The sequence below is a fragment of the Rutilus rutilus genome, assembly GCF_951802725.1.
Source record: "Rutilus rutilus genome assembly, chromosome: 8".
Classification (NCBI taxonomy): Eukaryota; Metazoa; Chordata; class Actinopteri; order Cypriniformes; family Leuciscidae; genus Rutilus; species Rutilus rutilus.
The window spans coordinates 14,523,292-14,539,499 of record NC_140222.1 but is presented as its reverse complement, the minus strand read 5'-3'; the positions used below and the strand labels follow the sequence as shown (position 1 = coordinate 14,539,499).

At 36.7% G+C, this 16,208-nt stretch overlaps 2 protein-coding genes across 8 annotated transcripts in view; one reads left to right on the top strand and one right to left on the bottom strand.

Moving 5' to 3' along the window:
* The window catches only part of LOC311295185 (galactose-specific lectin nattectin-like), an 81,889-nt gene extending 69,909 nt beyond the window's left edge, over positions 1–11,980 (bottom strand). The window contains exons 1-6 of one of the 2 annotated variants that reach the window (XM_084416430.1): positions 11,829–11,979; positions 11,625–11,692; positions 11,300–11,439; positions 10,254–10,373; positions 8,948–9,062; positions 8,529–8,758 (exon numbers count right to left, since the gene is read on the bottom strand). In XM_084416430.1, the coding sequence (XP_084272556.1) occupies positions 8,661–8,758; positions 8,948–9,062; positions 10,254–10,373; positions 11,300–11,439; positions 11,625–11,685 (534 nt within the window). In that variant the 5' untranslated portion in view covers positions 11,686–11,692; positions 11,829–11,979 and the 3' untranslated portion in view covers positions 8,529–8,660. Of the gene's footprint in view, positions 1–8,528; positions 8,759–8,947; positions 9,063–10,253; positions 10,374–11,299; positions 11,440–11,624; positions 11,693–11,828 lie in introns of those variants that run through there. The other variant, XM_084416429.1, reaches the window with a different exon arrangement.
* l1td1 (LINE1 type transposase domain containing 1) overlaps positions 1–16,208 on the top strand; it is a 169,174-nt gene that overhangs the window by 83,605 nt on the left and 69,361 nt on the right. The gene's annotated exons all lie outside the window — the stretch shown is intronic.

Here is a 16,208-nt window from a genome sequence, read left to right as displayed (position 1 = left end):
AAAGTAGGCTAATTTGTTATTATTGCAAAGGTGCACTGATTAAGTTTCAAGGCAGTAAAACTATTGCAACCTTTTTTTTTTTTTTTAATGCTGGGAAAATATACTCTTGTTCCATGTAGTTACAGGGTAAGTATGACATTGCGGGCTGTAAATTAAAGTGGTAGGGGAGAGCGGGGTATGTTGTCACACTTTTCACACTGTCTAACATTTACTGAGCACCATACATCAAAATGGTATAAATCTCATACCAAATGAAAGAAGGAAGTCTTGGGCACATATGTTGTATTCATAACATCTTCATATCTTGAGTTGTAGACTGTTGAATAGCGAGTGTGCACTTGTGACAATTTGCCCCATCGGCAGGTAAGTTGTCACACTATGGCGGGTAAGTTGTCACACTAGATTTTTAAAAAAATAAGAACATAACTAACTACTTAATTGTGAATATTGATTTTAACTTTTAAACTCAAAACCAACTCAAGTTGCCAACAGAGCTGACCACATGTGTAAATTTTAACATTTTTTCACATCGGGCCAAAAAAGGGCTACTTTTAAAACAATCATGTTCACATAATTTATTGTAATTGATGTGTATGTGAGAGTGTATTTGTAAATGAATGCTGAAGAATGAATGAAGGGTGTGTTAACTTTAATGCTGTTTTTGGGATTAATGTATTATTAAGTATCATGTATTATTATAAGATTTTGATATGTTAACATCAGCCTGCCCAGGGACTACAGGTGAAAATTAGCACAAGTGCTATAACCTGGTAAAATGCATCTCTCCTTTTTTTTTTAAGGTTAATGTATATTTTACATTGTCCCTGTTTCAAATAAATAAATAAAATAAAATAAAATAAAAAAACAGACCAGGAAATATAAACATCCGTGCCTGGAGAACCTGGAAAAACAATTATTTCAATCCAAATAATGCACATTTCAATTAAGTGGCAAAACCACTTTACTTTGAACTTTAAACTCAAACGTTCTATGGCTTGCACATAGATCCTGATAACTGAATGGAATGCTGCAGATAACCTGCTTAACTTAACCTCTGAACAAAACAGATGCCCTCTATCTGACTAATCGGACTCATCTCCAGAGTCACAATTCTGACACACATAAATTGCCTGGCCTGAGGTGCAAGCATCATGGGCCCAATGGTTGCATTTTACATATTTTACGCGTATGCTACTCTGAACAATGCCTGAACTTCGTATTTTGAGCACTTCTTATGTTTTTTTTTTTGCCTCTTCACAATGACTCGCTTAAATTAGTCCTAATTTGTAAGTCGCTTTGGACAAAAGCGTCTGCTAAATGACTAAATGTAAATGTAGCTGCCTTGTTTTTCATAGGTCCAGATTTCTGCTTCCCTTTCTTTTGAAACAGCTTTTTGCTAGATTGAGACTTATTCTTTTCTATTTCTAGTTGCTGCTTCACTGGCGTGTCAGTAAGTATTGCTGATTTGCGTCGTTTTCTTCCTTTGCTGGCTGGTTTTCGGGGGCCATCTTTTGGATATGGCCGATGTCCACTGGAGTTGGTAGCCCACTGTCAGCAATAGCATTGCTGGGTAAGGGTGAGCTGGTGATAGGAGAAGCATAACTGGGCGTGCTAGGCAGGACAGGGTTGGTGCTGGGGCTGTGTTTATTTGTACAGGGGCAAGTTGTCACATGTGACGACTTGCCCAAAAGTCATTGAGACAACTTGCCCCATATTGACATGTGAGTTAATGTTGGCTAAATCTCAAGTTTAGCTCAACATATCACTTTAGCTAAAGTACCAAAAGACACGTTACTGTCTCCTCTATTTTGTGCAAAATAATAATTTTAAACATTCATACCTAACAAAGTTGTATTGCATAAAATGTAAAGTGATTTTTTTTTTACTTTTTAAGCAGAAAAATAAGAAAATTGTGCTAACCTCAGATTACAGTGATCTTGACCACATGTGAACAGGAAGTTGACTATAGAAGAAGAAGTCACATAAAGTGGCTATTTGATTTTTGAGATAGAGCCTCTAGTGTTGGAGTTATGGACAGTGTGACAACTTACCCGTGTGACAACTTACCCCGCTCTCCCCTACTTCTTTCCCTCTTGTTTCATGTAGTTACAGGGTAAGTATGACATTGCGGGCTGTAAATTAGTGGTACTTCTTACCCTCTTGTTTAATGTAGTTACAGGGTAAGTATGACATTGCGGGCTGTAAATTAAAGTGGTGCTTCTTACCCTCTTGTTTAATGTAGTTACAGGGTAAGTATGACATTGCGGGCTGTAAATTAAAGTGGTGCTTCTTACCCTCTTGTTTCATGTAGTTACAGGTAAGTACAATAAAAACACACACACAATCTGATATCACTCGGAAAACTTTATTTGAAAAACAACTTATTTCAAAACGGATTTACAGCACTTTGTTTCTCTTGCTTGGTTTCCTCCTCCTCTTGTTCCTCTTCTTCTTTTTCTTCCTTTCCACAGGAAAAAAATGTCGAATTATTTTTTATGTTTTTTATGTTTTTATTATTGCTCACATCAAAATACAAACAATAACAGATAATAATAATGAAAAACAAACCATGCAGAAGAACAGACACCAGTTCTCGCGCGAGTTTCACATCAAACTCCCGCGAGAATGCAATGAACGCTTAAAGCTTCACCAAACGCTAAGCCATTCAAGCCGACCCTATGAAGCCGACTCTCATGCACTCGCTGGTGACAGTTGGTCGGTAGCGAAAAGATGAGTAAATTATTGGAACATTTCTGGGTGTACTGTATTTTCTTTTAATACATAATACAGAATAGAAAAAGACTCCTTCTTAAGATCAGGCTAATCAGTGGAACGATAGAAAAAGAAGAGGAGGACCAAGAGGAGGAGGAAGCCATGCAAGAGAAACAAAAAAGGACAAAACATGCTACTTTCTGTCAGGACTTTAGTATTTGAAATGAAAAGTTGATTTAAAAAAAAATAATAAAGAATAAGATTAAGAAGTGTAATATGTTGTAAATCTGTTTTGAAATAAGTTGTTTTTCAAATAAAGGTTTTCCAAGTGATGTCAGATTGTGTGTGTACATGTGTTTTTATTGTACTTACCCTGTAACTACATGAAACAAGAGGGTAAGAAGCACCACTCTAATTTACAGCCCGCAATGTCATACTTACCCTGTAACTACATGAAACAAGAGGGTAAGAAGCACCACTTTAATTTACAGCCCGCAATGTCATACTTACCCTGTAACTACATGAAATACTCAGTCTAAATAATTTGCCTAAATAATTTGTTATTTTCCTGGTTGTTACCCCTTTATTCACAAAACTTTACATATTATTCCCCTATACTTACACGTACACACTTTATAGGTACACTGTAATTACCAAAAGTTACACTGTAATTTAATTTTAATTACGCAGTATTTTCCTGGTTGTTACACCTTTATTCCCAAGACTTTACATATTGTTCCCCTATACTTAAATGTAAGTACTTTATAGGTACACTGTAATTACCGAAAGTTACACTGTACTATCATTTTAATTACGCAGTACTTTCCGGGCTGTAATCTAAAGCGTTACCACATTTTCCATTCTGTACTTTATTTTGCAGTAAATGTTTTGTTTTGCATAAAGAGGAAGTAAAATTGTGGTAGTTCTTCAACCCCACAAGATTCACACTATACACACCTCAAGACATGCAAACACTGATAAACATTAACCGCAAACATCCAGTACAGACACATTATCTTGCTCACGCTCTCAACAGATGAAACCATATTTCTTTTCAGATCTAAAACTGAGGCCTTCTGTGGTTTGAGTCTGTTGAATGCAATACTGTAAAAATAAACCACAAAACATCTGTTTGCTGCTAATATTTAAACCAAAATTAAATGTGTACTGTTATTCTGCAGTTTCATGTATATCAATCATTGACTTTTGTGCTGTTAGGACATATAAAATGGCTGTTTAAAGTCAGCTGGGATTTCTTGACCACACACAGAGTAAAACTGAAAAATACCCTGTTCAAAATAAATACAAATATCTGAGCCGTTCCCGTGTGAGATTTAACATCAATCCCAGTAGGGCATCTTGTAAATTGTAGGTTTTTACCATGTTATCTATGTAACTTTGCACTCTCCACCAAATTTTATGTTAAATTCAGTTAATGTATGATAAATGTCTGGTAAATGTGAATGAGTTTTGGGATTGTTGAGAATCCACACAAGGGTTTTAAGAGCTCAGAGGAAACTATAGACTCACGACCCTAAAGTAAATGTTCAAAGCTAGAAACTGTTGAATAAAATCCAGTTAATGTCCCATGATGCTTAACTATCTCTATGTGATTTTTTTGTGCTTTTAACCTTTACTATTACTGAAACACACATTACCATGCAGGATCACAATAATCAGAAAATTATTGTAAAAAATAAAACATTACACAACACGAACAAAACCTTTTTAGAATAAGTAACATTGATGTTCAGAGTTTACATGCACTTTGGTTTACTGCAGCATTATGAAACGCAGTGTAAGTGTCATGCTCTTAATGCTCTTAACCTTCATACAATGGCTGATATCATTAATCCGCTTTAACGAAACCTTTCTTACTTTAGCTATCTCTCACACACATGCACCTTTCAGAAAACAGTAAGAGCGTATGTAAGCATGAACACTGATTTTGAATCTTAAACAGCTTTGTTGCAAAAATCTTTAGTGTGCATTAAAACCTTATGGATAAGAGCATCAATAATGAGAAAAAAAGCCTCACAGAGAATGTAATTAACATCTGGTGATGACACCTACACCCTATATCACCTCATCCTCCTGTTTAACACTCGAAAACACAAACACAGAACATACAAAGAAAACATTTATCAATATTCATAGAATGGAATGGCAGGTTTAGTCAAATAATTGCTAATAAGAGCTAGAGGTGAAAGGCAGAAAGGAAGAGAAAGAGAGGGGTTTTCATAGATTGTGCCTTTGTATATGGTAATGGATTAATTAAGTCAGTGGTGGATTTAGGCATTGACATGACATGCTAGTACAAATTATTGTCAATTACTTGTATTATTGGTCACATTTTTGTGTCTGTTTAGGTGATTACCTGTTTTAAAGGTCACTTTGCTCTACATTTGCATTGTACCTGATGAAGACCCGAGGGTCGAAACGTTGTGCTTTAAATACATTTATCTGGAGTAGCTTGCAGTGTGCGGACTTCTTTTTTAGTTTGTTACTTTGATGTCCTGCACCTGAGCCCAATCTGGGGTTTGGGTTGTGCACACCAGTTTTGTAATTTTGATACTATACAAATTGAATAATCAAATGTAAAATAAAATAAAATAAAATATGTAAAATAAAACGGCATAGTCTTCGATATAAGAATAAAACTTTTTTTAATTCCTATTAAAACTACTAAAATCATTCAGTCAAGAGCAGTAAGTGATTTTCTCTGTCTTTTGTTGTTTGATTAACATTAATGACATGGGCGGCGGCAGGTTTATTAGGCTCCTGTCACTGAGACCGAATGCATGGATCCAATATATTGAAATACATCAAATTTTCTCCCAACAGTTTACATTTAATGATGCGTTAAAGGATTAAAGGAACACGCCGACTTTTTGGGACAAATCATTCTGGGAACTATATTCTCAGAAGGCGAAAGCACTACTTCTGCGGAGTGATTTACTCCAACTCTGAGCGAACTCTCTGCTCCTCACCACGGGGCTTCTCAGGTGCTGCGAGCAAATAACTCCACAGAAGTAGCAGTGACACTTTCACACTCTTGAAGTCCAACCTGGAGCTGAACACACTCAAAACAGTGGAGATGATTGTGGACTTCTGGAGAAACATCCCAGCACTCTCCCAGTCACCATTATGAGCAGCACAGTGGCAGCAGTGGAGTCATTCAGGTTCCTGGGCCTGAATTGGGACAGTCACATTGCCTCAGCAGGTCCAGCAGAGGTTGCACTGCCTTCTCCAGCTGAGGAAGTTCAACTCTCACAGGAGCTGCTGATACAGTTCTCTAACATCATTGAGTCTGTCCTCTGCACTTCTGTCACTGTCTGGTTCTGCTCAGCTACCAGTCAGACCTCTGAAGACTACAGCGGATAGTCCGGACTGCTGAGAGAATCACTGGTACACCTCTCCACACTCTCCAAGAACTGAACTCATCCAGAGTGAGTAAAAGGGCTGGCAAAATCACTCTGGACCGCTCATTTAGAAGTGTATCGTGATGCCATGTAAATGTTTTGTCATGTCAGAACCAAAATACTTTCATTTGTCAAACCCCTCCACAGTGTGTGTGGAGTACTCCTCCACGCAGAAGTAAGCTGAACGCAGAATGTGCAAGACTTCCTATTTATTAGCAGCTATAGAGAAATAACGAGAAGAATATATCAAAGTTCGGTTAACTTTAATGCTACACTGTGTAGGATTTTCTCCCATCTAACCTTACCTACATAATAAGCTGTTTTAAATTTAAAATGTTCAATGCATTATCGCGCTGATGTGACCGAGCCCGACCCGAACCCGAACATAATTTCTAAATATCTGTCCGAACCCGGCCCGGCCCGGCCCGGCCCGTCGGGTCGGGCTCGGGTCGGGTATCCATCCTCTAGTGGGAATGTGATTAATCCCTCTAGTGGTCAAGTGTTGTTATAGTTATTTGTTTGAGTGTTTAAATATCTGCATTCTTTGAGTATTAGCGCATGTTGAAGTAAAAAGAAATGGAAACTATATCTCAGCGTTGAACTGGCAGGATTGTAGAAATGCAGTTAGGAGGTTGTTTACAATACAGAAGCATTAGATGGAACACATATAGGTTTGATGAAGGACATTATTTACGATTAGGAACATGGCAGCTACGAAATTATTCATTGTCAACACAAAGAACTTTGAATAATTTTCTTTATTTGATTAAAAATGAATGTTCTTGTGTACATCTCCCTGGATGAAGCCGTGTTCACGTGACGTCATCTTGGCGGCATCAAAGTTAATATTGTCTTCCGCATGAGCTGTAAATCTGACTTCATGTCACTTTTCTTAGAAGTTGAAAAAAAACATCAGACAATCTGCGAGTAAAAAGTTTCAGTCCTGTGCTCCGTTCAAGAATGATTCCTAAAATAATGTGTGTTGTTGAGGAGACGTGCTGTTATTTTTAAGTGAGCAGATTTTCACCTGAATGAAGATGATGATGAATCAGGTGAAAAGTCCCTCAGACACACATTGAAGGAGGGAACCGAGACATCAAACCAGAAGATCACAGAGACTGAGAAAAGCACAGAGATGTGGGCACTTTGACTAGTAAACAACCCTAGCCTACTAAACAGGTAGCCTACTCTAATCCTCCAGGACACTGCACTAACTACATATTTGCTAATTAGGGATATTAATTAATCTTAAAAAAAAAAAAAGATTAAAAACAAAACATTCTATGAATTTCTACCTTTATGTTTTATGGACACTGTTATGCTACTAAAAAAAAAAAATGTTTGCAGCGTTTAGTTAGTTTCTCGTCCACACTGATGAAAACAAAATAAATGTTATAAAATAAAATACAACTATCAAACTATAAATAAACTATCAAACATAAATCATACATTGTAAGTCATTTATTGCATTTATTCTTAAAGTTACCCAGACACTGGCAGAAAAATGATATGACCTTTGTAAGAATATGACCCTGAGAGTGTCACACTGCTTAACTGCAGGATCACTGCATGAGTATGTTTGCTCACTGAAATCACCCACATTTCGAAGATAATAAATTGGCGAAATAATTTTGCAAGTGTAAAATTAACTGATGACCAATTTACAAATAAAATGAAGTATGTTATTAAAACTAGTTTAATCTAAAAATAGGCCTAATCCAAAACCAATTTGCTGCTTTTGATGCAGATGCTGAATTAAAATGATTTTCATTGTTTTAAAATTTTGCGATTCCATTTAGATCTGTTGGCATCGCTGGACCCTTTCTGAAATACACTGTGCCCCAGTAAAATATTGCTGATAAATCATTTTCTGATATTGTAGATTACTTTCGACCCGAGAATATTCCTTTGTGTTTTCTATCAGCTGTTTAGAATCAGAACTAGCAATGCCAGAATAGTGAGCGAATCACTATTGATCTAATTAAACAGGTTTAGAAAATGGTCTGAAATGGTTTGTGATTCAATTTGATTCGTTCAAACATTAAGCGCTTTGAGTACCTAGAAAAGCGCTATATAAATGTAACAAATTATTATTATTATTATAGTTCACTTAATCTCTGATTTGTTTGCAGAGGTGTCACATCAAAATAATGCGATATTTTATAAGACAGAAAACAAAAAGGGCCCTGGATGAGTTCTATATTTGCTTATAATCCAGGAAACAAACATGCAAATGTCTTCTTTGCCAATGATGAAACATGTGTGCAGTTACAGCATGCTTAAACCCCGCCCCTGATGATGACATCATTTAATGCCATTTTAATAACTATTTCCTAAAACCTTGTAACACAATATACTTATGTTTTGACATACATTATTATCCACAATGCACAGTTTGCTTTTTCAATGCTTTTATTAATTTGAGGAATGTTTCAGAGAAGATACTGAAAAGAGATTAAAGTTTAGAAGAGATTTGATTTCAGAATAACATTTTTGACAATATAATGTCGGAAAAATGTAGTTCAATCAAAGTAACTGTGGAGCAGCATGACTGTCTCGCTGGTTCTTAACACAAATATAGGGCAGTGAGTGTATACAGCGCGCATCGTTCCAGCAACGTTTAGCTGTAAGGTGAAATAATGAAATAAGTTATTCTGATCATTATAGTGGTGTTAGAATCAAAATGAAATGGAATATTTAATTTAAGGCACTTTGTAATATCCAAATTGAGTGATTTCATGTTACTGTATGATGTAAAATTGTAGGATTGTAAATTATAATTGAAAGTATTAAAAAACAGACTGCATTCTTACAGGAATGGTTGATCTCCAAACAGTTCTGATAACCTTTTGGATTTTTGTTAGGTTCTCCAACGCACCAGTGGGTATACAGAAAAAGAGTTCCGTCACTCCACATCCAATGTCCATCCTAAAGAGTGAAGAGAGAGAGTGAATACAAAGAGTGCACTACTGTTGTCAGACTTCAGGAAGAAGCCAATTAAGTTCAGATTTGAAGTAAAATCATCTTCATTAGAAACTTTGCCTTTACTGTTTAAAGCAGAACTTTTAGTTTAGACAAACAAATAGGTCTCTTTACACTCTCTTAACAAAAAATGTTGGGTTATTTTTTCAGTATGTTGGTAGTTTTCTTGTGCTACCCAGAGCTTGGGTCAGACGTAACAAACCAGGGAGTGTGTTATTTATCGCAGGCTTTTGCCATAGGTCTCTTCAGGAGAGAGCACAGCACCGCCAAAATGGTGCAGGCCTATGTCTTCTGTAAAATACAGGTTTGTGTACATTTCATTTTATCTTTAAATTCGTTATTGTGCTGTATATTGTTTACATTTTATGCAAAGCAACATACAGAGGCGCGACGTGAGTCACCTTTTACACTAGTGTCGCGTGACTCGCGTCGGTCTTTTCGCCTGATGGAAACGTCTGATGCCGGCTTGCATAAAGTTTTATTCAAAAATATACAGAACATAAACACGTATTTTATTATTATATGTTCTCAGAACTGTGCACTGATTGTTTATGGACATGTTATGTAGTTAGTCAAAGCATATTTCGGCTACAAGTGAAACGCAGGGCGGCCCACAACTAATCCTAAACCTACCAATGCTAGGGGGGAAATAATTTGGCTGGGTCGATATTCGGCACAACACCTGTTCGAGATCCAGCGCCGTTACGGTGGAAACAGGACAACAGAGACTTGTCGATTACACTTGAATTACTTATAAATGTTTAATTTTTACTTCTAATATTTCTTAAACGAGCTTAAATGTTGTCAAAATGTATAAAAAAATATATAAAATATACTGTACTGTAAAATATGATTGAAAATGAAGGAAATTATCATACAAGCCATGTATCCAGTGTTTTAAAAACGTTTATAGGATTTAAGTTAATCCATAGACGTTCATTCATGTATGAAGGAAAGAAATCATAATAAAAAAGAATCAACTCTGATGGCTTAATCAACCCATTATGCTGGGTTAAATAAACAACCCAATTATCTGTAAATTTAACCAAGCATGAGTTCTGTCCTTTATTTACCCAGCCCTTGGTTTGTTTTTAACCCAGTGTTCTTTTAGAGTGTAGGACACACATCTGAACTTACCACAGCATCATGAGCACCAACCCAAGTAGGTGTGGAAGGCGGCACCAGACTCAGCAGGAAATCATTGTCCAGTTTATTACGCACAGATGCGAGATTCCCTCCAAGACTTTGACAGTTTCTCTAAAGAGACAGAATTTTTTTTTTATTGTCAATATACAAAATCAAATGTTTTGTAGCATAAAGCAGAAGTGACAACATTTTAGACATTTGCAAACAAAGTCTGCTCTAACTGATCTATTGATAAAATCCTCGTAACAATTTGCACTAACAAGTAGAGTTAAGTAAATTGTACTGCTCTGTACAACTTCCCTGTTATCAAGTAAAATCTACTTACTATTGAACTTCACATTCATTTGACATTTAATTGAAGTAATTAAGTAAATATTACTTAATAATATTTAATTTATTTAATTTCACATATAGAATAAAGAAACATCTACTTAACTAACTTCAGTAAATTTAACAAAATTAACTTTTTACTCAACAAAATAACACTGAATTAAACCACACATTTAAAGTGTATGCTTTACTTAGAAATATCTAAATAAATAATACAATAAATATTGTATAAATTCCATACTTTATCTAAGTAAATAAAAGTAACAAACTACATGAACACAGAGACCTCAATACTTGGCACACAATGACGGTAACATTCGATAGATCGTTTTTTGAGTTTGACTGTGTTATTTTGCGTGGAAAATTTATCCAGATGTCACAAAATGGCAAGTTTTAAACCTAACAACAAAAGCAATGATAAATGCAGCTGGAAAACAGTGAAAAATAAACCTTATTAATTATTCATGCCCCAGTGCATGCCCCATTTGTTTTTTTTAATTCTTGCCTGAACTAGCTTTTCCATGTAGAAATTACATTTGTTTTTTTTCTGTAGTATTTACTTCACCAGAGAATAATTTGTATCAGTTTAAATTAATAATTTGATATGCACTTATTGTGTACATAAATGTCTTTACATCTGTCTTTTAAGATGTAGTTAAAGACACCTAATATTAAGTTTGACCAAATCATCTTGTTGTACACATTACCTCTGCTGTGATCCATTTAGTCGGATGAGAAAAGTACTTGAAGCATCGGTGTCTATTTTGTGTCCATTTTGCGGGGCATCCATCCAGTCCATCCAGTCCATCCAGTCCATTAACATCTCTTGTAATGGCATCTCTTGTCACTGCAAAAAATTTTTTTATTTTTTTTTTTATTTATGTAGCTTATTTTATGTTTGTGTGATTATTTGCTGAAAATATGTGTACTTTATACACTGTAAACTCCTTAATAACCATGGAATTATTAGTCAATAGAATATTTCATATTTCCAAAATGTTTAGGTTTTTACTAAATAAATGTCTTGGTTACCTTCTGTATTCACCATGGAGAAGATGATGAAAAGAAGCAGACAACTTTTCAGCATTGCCATGATGAACCTTAAATTAATAAGCAGGAAAAGTATTTTTGCACTCATACGCTGCACACTGCGATTCTCAATGCATTTAAAAGACAAAGCTCAAAAATACTTCAGGTAGAACATTTATTCAGAAGGTTTCTGTTCCAAAAACTCACCTTGGTTTTCAAATTGTTGCCTTTAGCAGATTTTGTGAAGAGCCAGAGCCTGTGCAATACAGTTATATTCTCATATCTATTGAGTGAAGAGGGGTAATATTTATACACATAATATCAGGAAGTAACAACCGGTGTCCTGTGCAAAGAACAAACGTTACCATTTATGGCATATTAAAGGGTAACTAAACCCCTGGTCAGAGCCTGACTCCACCCACTGGCAATATCTGAATAATGCTGGAAAAGTAGGCAGAGCCCAGTGGAGAGGGGGTGTGCATCTGAGACGCATCTCTCTGTAGGCAAGGGCATGGTTAGCTGGTTCCCTCTGAAGTCACCAGCCACCACAACTTCCAATAGGAAAATTCAACTGCAGTAGCCACTGTTCAACCTGAAGAGGGCAGCACTCAGACGTTTTTACACCATTTATTGTAGAATTAAAGCACTTTAAACCCAAATGTCAAAAAAATTACTTGAATCAATGAACAGCATTAATAAAGCCCCAGTTTTACAGATCATTAACTAAAAAAAGTTATTTTAGTTATTTAGTTATTTTTATTTTATTGGTAAAATTTACTTATTTTTTCTTTTGCATGTTTTTGCACTCCTATTTTTTAAGTAAATGTGACATGTATGGACATTTAACTAAATTAGGTAAAATTAACAAAGCCCATAAGTAAATTTAACTGGGCCAGTTAGAATTTGTGGAGTAATTTATACTTACTCATTTGAAGTTTATTTTGCAATACTCAATTCACTCACTCTGTTTGTAAATCTTACTCAAACAATATACACTGAAAAAATAACTTGTAGGATTTACTTGAAATCCTCGTAACAATTTGCACTAACACATTTTAAGTACTTTTTACTGCTACTGCTCTGTACACTTACCTGTTATTTTCAAGTACTGTACAATTTGACATTTAATTGACTCTTAACATGCAATTGAAGTAATTAAGTAAATATTACTTAATTATATTACATAACTAAAGTTACTTTTTACTCAAACAAAATAACACTGAATAAAACCACACTTTTATGCTTTACTTAGAAACATCTAAGTAAATAATACAATAGTGTTGTGGGTGATATCAAGGCAGAAAAGTTGTGAATCAAGGGGGTGTGGTTAGCCCAGGGGGCCAATGTTTCATAAAACACTGAAGCTTCCCCGGGCGCCGCCATTGATTAGCAGACCATCACCTGCTGTTAGCATTCCATTGACTCCCATTCATTTTGGCATCACTTTGACAGCGAATAACTTCACATCTGAGGCGTTTAAAGACTCCATTTGTCCATTATTTATTTCTAAAGAAACACGAAAATGTATAAAAGGCTCCATTACCTTGTAGCTTACGTTATGGCCCCGTAGAAACAGTTTTTGTAAAAATAGGCTAACGATTGCGTCATAACCACGCGACTCTCTGTTGCACAGTAGAGAAATGACCATATAGACAGGAGGAGAAGCTTGCGGGCAATCGGGGGGACGTGGAGGCAAAATGACACAATAATTAATCAGAATACTTAGCAAAAGTTGCTCCTGCTCCTAGCTCATGGACAGCTCATACTCACACTCTCCGTCTCTGCAAGTTTCGGAAGGGAATGATTCAGATTTCTCTTGGCACAGCTACTAGAAGACAGACAGGTTGCTCACGTCACATCTACGTCGTCAAGCTCAGTTTGAGTCTGCGCAGTACGCTGGACCCCCAGGAAGTGAGTGCTTCTCATTGACTTCACTTTTCTTCGTTGAATCCAATTGGGTCGCTGTGTCCATTTCTAATACAGTCTATGGGTTAGTCAAGTATAAATATCAGGGGGAGGAACGAAAATAGTAGGTGCGTTTGTTTCTGGCCGGTGGAAATAGATCAACACTCGTGGTGTTCGTATGCGAGAGGTTCGCATGTGGATTTGTTTGGATCTTGGAGACAGGTATGAGTTGATTTGAAGTATTAAATAGTTTTAACATGGGGTGATTGTTTTAATATGAATAATAAAGGTGTTTTAATGCTTGTATTTTCAGCTCCACGGAGCCCATTTATTGCTCTTGTTGTATTAATTCTTTTTTTTTTGGGGGGGGGGGTATATTGTCTAGTCCGCCCGGGCGCTTGAGCTGGTAATCGGGCCCAAAAGAAATGGGAAAGGTCCTAGGAGCGGACTAGTTTTCTTTTCCTTTTTTGTTTGTTTGCATATTGTTTGTTCCCCCACATTACTGCAGCACGAGGATGCTACAGGCCTAGTGTTTGAACAGAGGAGCTATTTTTTTGCATGTAGTTTACTTTGGATTAACTGAGTGATTCACAAGGTTTTGTTTAATGAATTTAACATATGGGTTTATTTTGACTGTTTGATTTCTTTGATTTCTTTTTGATTTGTGGTGTAAAGGCTCCTTCTGTTCGGATAGTTTGTGATGAAAGCATCCTCGTGTGTGTGTGATATATCTTTGTGTAAGCCAAAAATAAATCGTGGGTTGTCTATTTAAGGGTGGGTCATGTAATAATAGATATTGTATAAATTCCATACTGTATCTGCATAATATAATTAACATGGCACCTGAACACCTCAATACTTGGTACACAATGACAGAAACATTCGATAGATCGTTTTTGAATAGTTATTAAGAGGGTCATCTATCTAGGCCATCTATTGTATCGTTGTTAGGTTTAGTAACTTGTGGTTTTGTGATATATAGAAAGTTGCGGAACAAAAGGCCTCTCGTCAATGGTTTTAAAACTGTCGAGGTAACTAGGTGAGTCAGCTGTAGGCCTACCTCCTATTGGTGCTGGGGTGCATTTACCAAAAGCATTGTTAGCCAAGTATTGTCACAACTCGCAAGATCTGTTATCGGCATAGTTCAACGAGTTGGTGTTTCCAGAAACCATAGTTATAACGAACATTCGCAAACAGGATTGTTAAGTTGTGTGGTGAATGACAGCTGTGGTTAGATGCAGAGTTTCTAGTTTGCATGACATGTGGACCCAATAGCCGCATTTCCACTGTCGGGTCAGTGTGAGCCCGGGCTTTAAAAGGGCCGTGCCGGGCTAAAAGCCTCGGACCAGTAGCACCGGGCCCAAAATCTGCTGCGTTTCCACTGTCGGGCCAGAAGCTCTACAGCGCTTTAATAAAACCCGCCCGTAACACACCTTTCTGGAACAACGTCACACATACCCATCATTTCACCAACAAATGGAAGTTTTATCAGAAAACTAGTCAGAAAGAAATCACTGGAAACAGAGTGATCGCAAAACAAACATGATAGCGACCGTTTGCTGGCATTTTTGTTGTTTAGCCTAGGCTACTTCCCAGCAATCACAACGTACCCAACCTTCTAACAACGTTTTAACAACATGGCCAAAAGGTTGCTATAACTACGTTGTGTGTTGAAGGTTGCTACAGCATTGTCACTGTGTTGACACTGAACCACCATTCAGGGCCATTGCTAAAGCTTGTGCCTAGGGTGTCTGGACAACCACTGGACAACATATGTACTCGTCTCTGCCCTGAAGCGCGAAAATCAGCCTTTTAAATTTTAACTGACTGTTGGGCCGTCTCATTCTTCATCTAGCAAGGATACGCGAGAATTACGTATAATTCATCAGCTCAGATACATATAATTATTCAAACACAACCTACAACTTCCTTGTCTAATTTATTTGAACATCTTCTGGTCAAGTATGACAGATATTTAACTTTATGCCAAAAGTATAAAGCCAAACTGACTTTAATTATGAGTAATTGATTTCAGCGACTTAAAGGGATACTCCACCGTTTTTTCATATTAAACTATGTTATTCCCTTAACTAAGACGAGTTGATACCTCTCTCGTCTCAGTGCGTGCACACTCAATCGCTCTGGAGTGCGGTGCCACTTTGATAGCACTTAGCTTAGCCCAGTTCATTCATTAGAATCCAAACAGAGGTGAAGCTAGAAGGGACCAAACACCTCCACGGTTTCCCTATTTAAATACAGTTACACGAGTAGTTACACGACCAAGTATGGTGACACAAAATAAAACGTGGCACTTTTCTAAGCGGGTAAAAAGGATTACTATAATGTATGGCGGAATAGCACTTGAAGTTGGGAGCACTTCGACATTTTAGTCATTTAGTCATTCGACAGAAGTGAGAGGGAGAGGATTTTTCACAAGTGACTTTTTACTGCGCAGAGTCGAAGTGCTCCCAACTTCAAGTGCTATTCCGGCATCAACTATATCAGGTTGTGAGCGTGAGGCACAAACATGAGCCCAGCACATCCCATAATGAAAAGACTTTTGAATGTTTTGTTCAACAATAAGTTCATGCTTTCAGTCGCTATGTGATAGCTCAACGTGAAAAACTGTTAATGATAAATTGGCTGCTTTTTTGATGCAGTTTGAGTCCCGTGACAAGTATC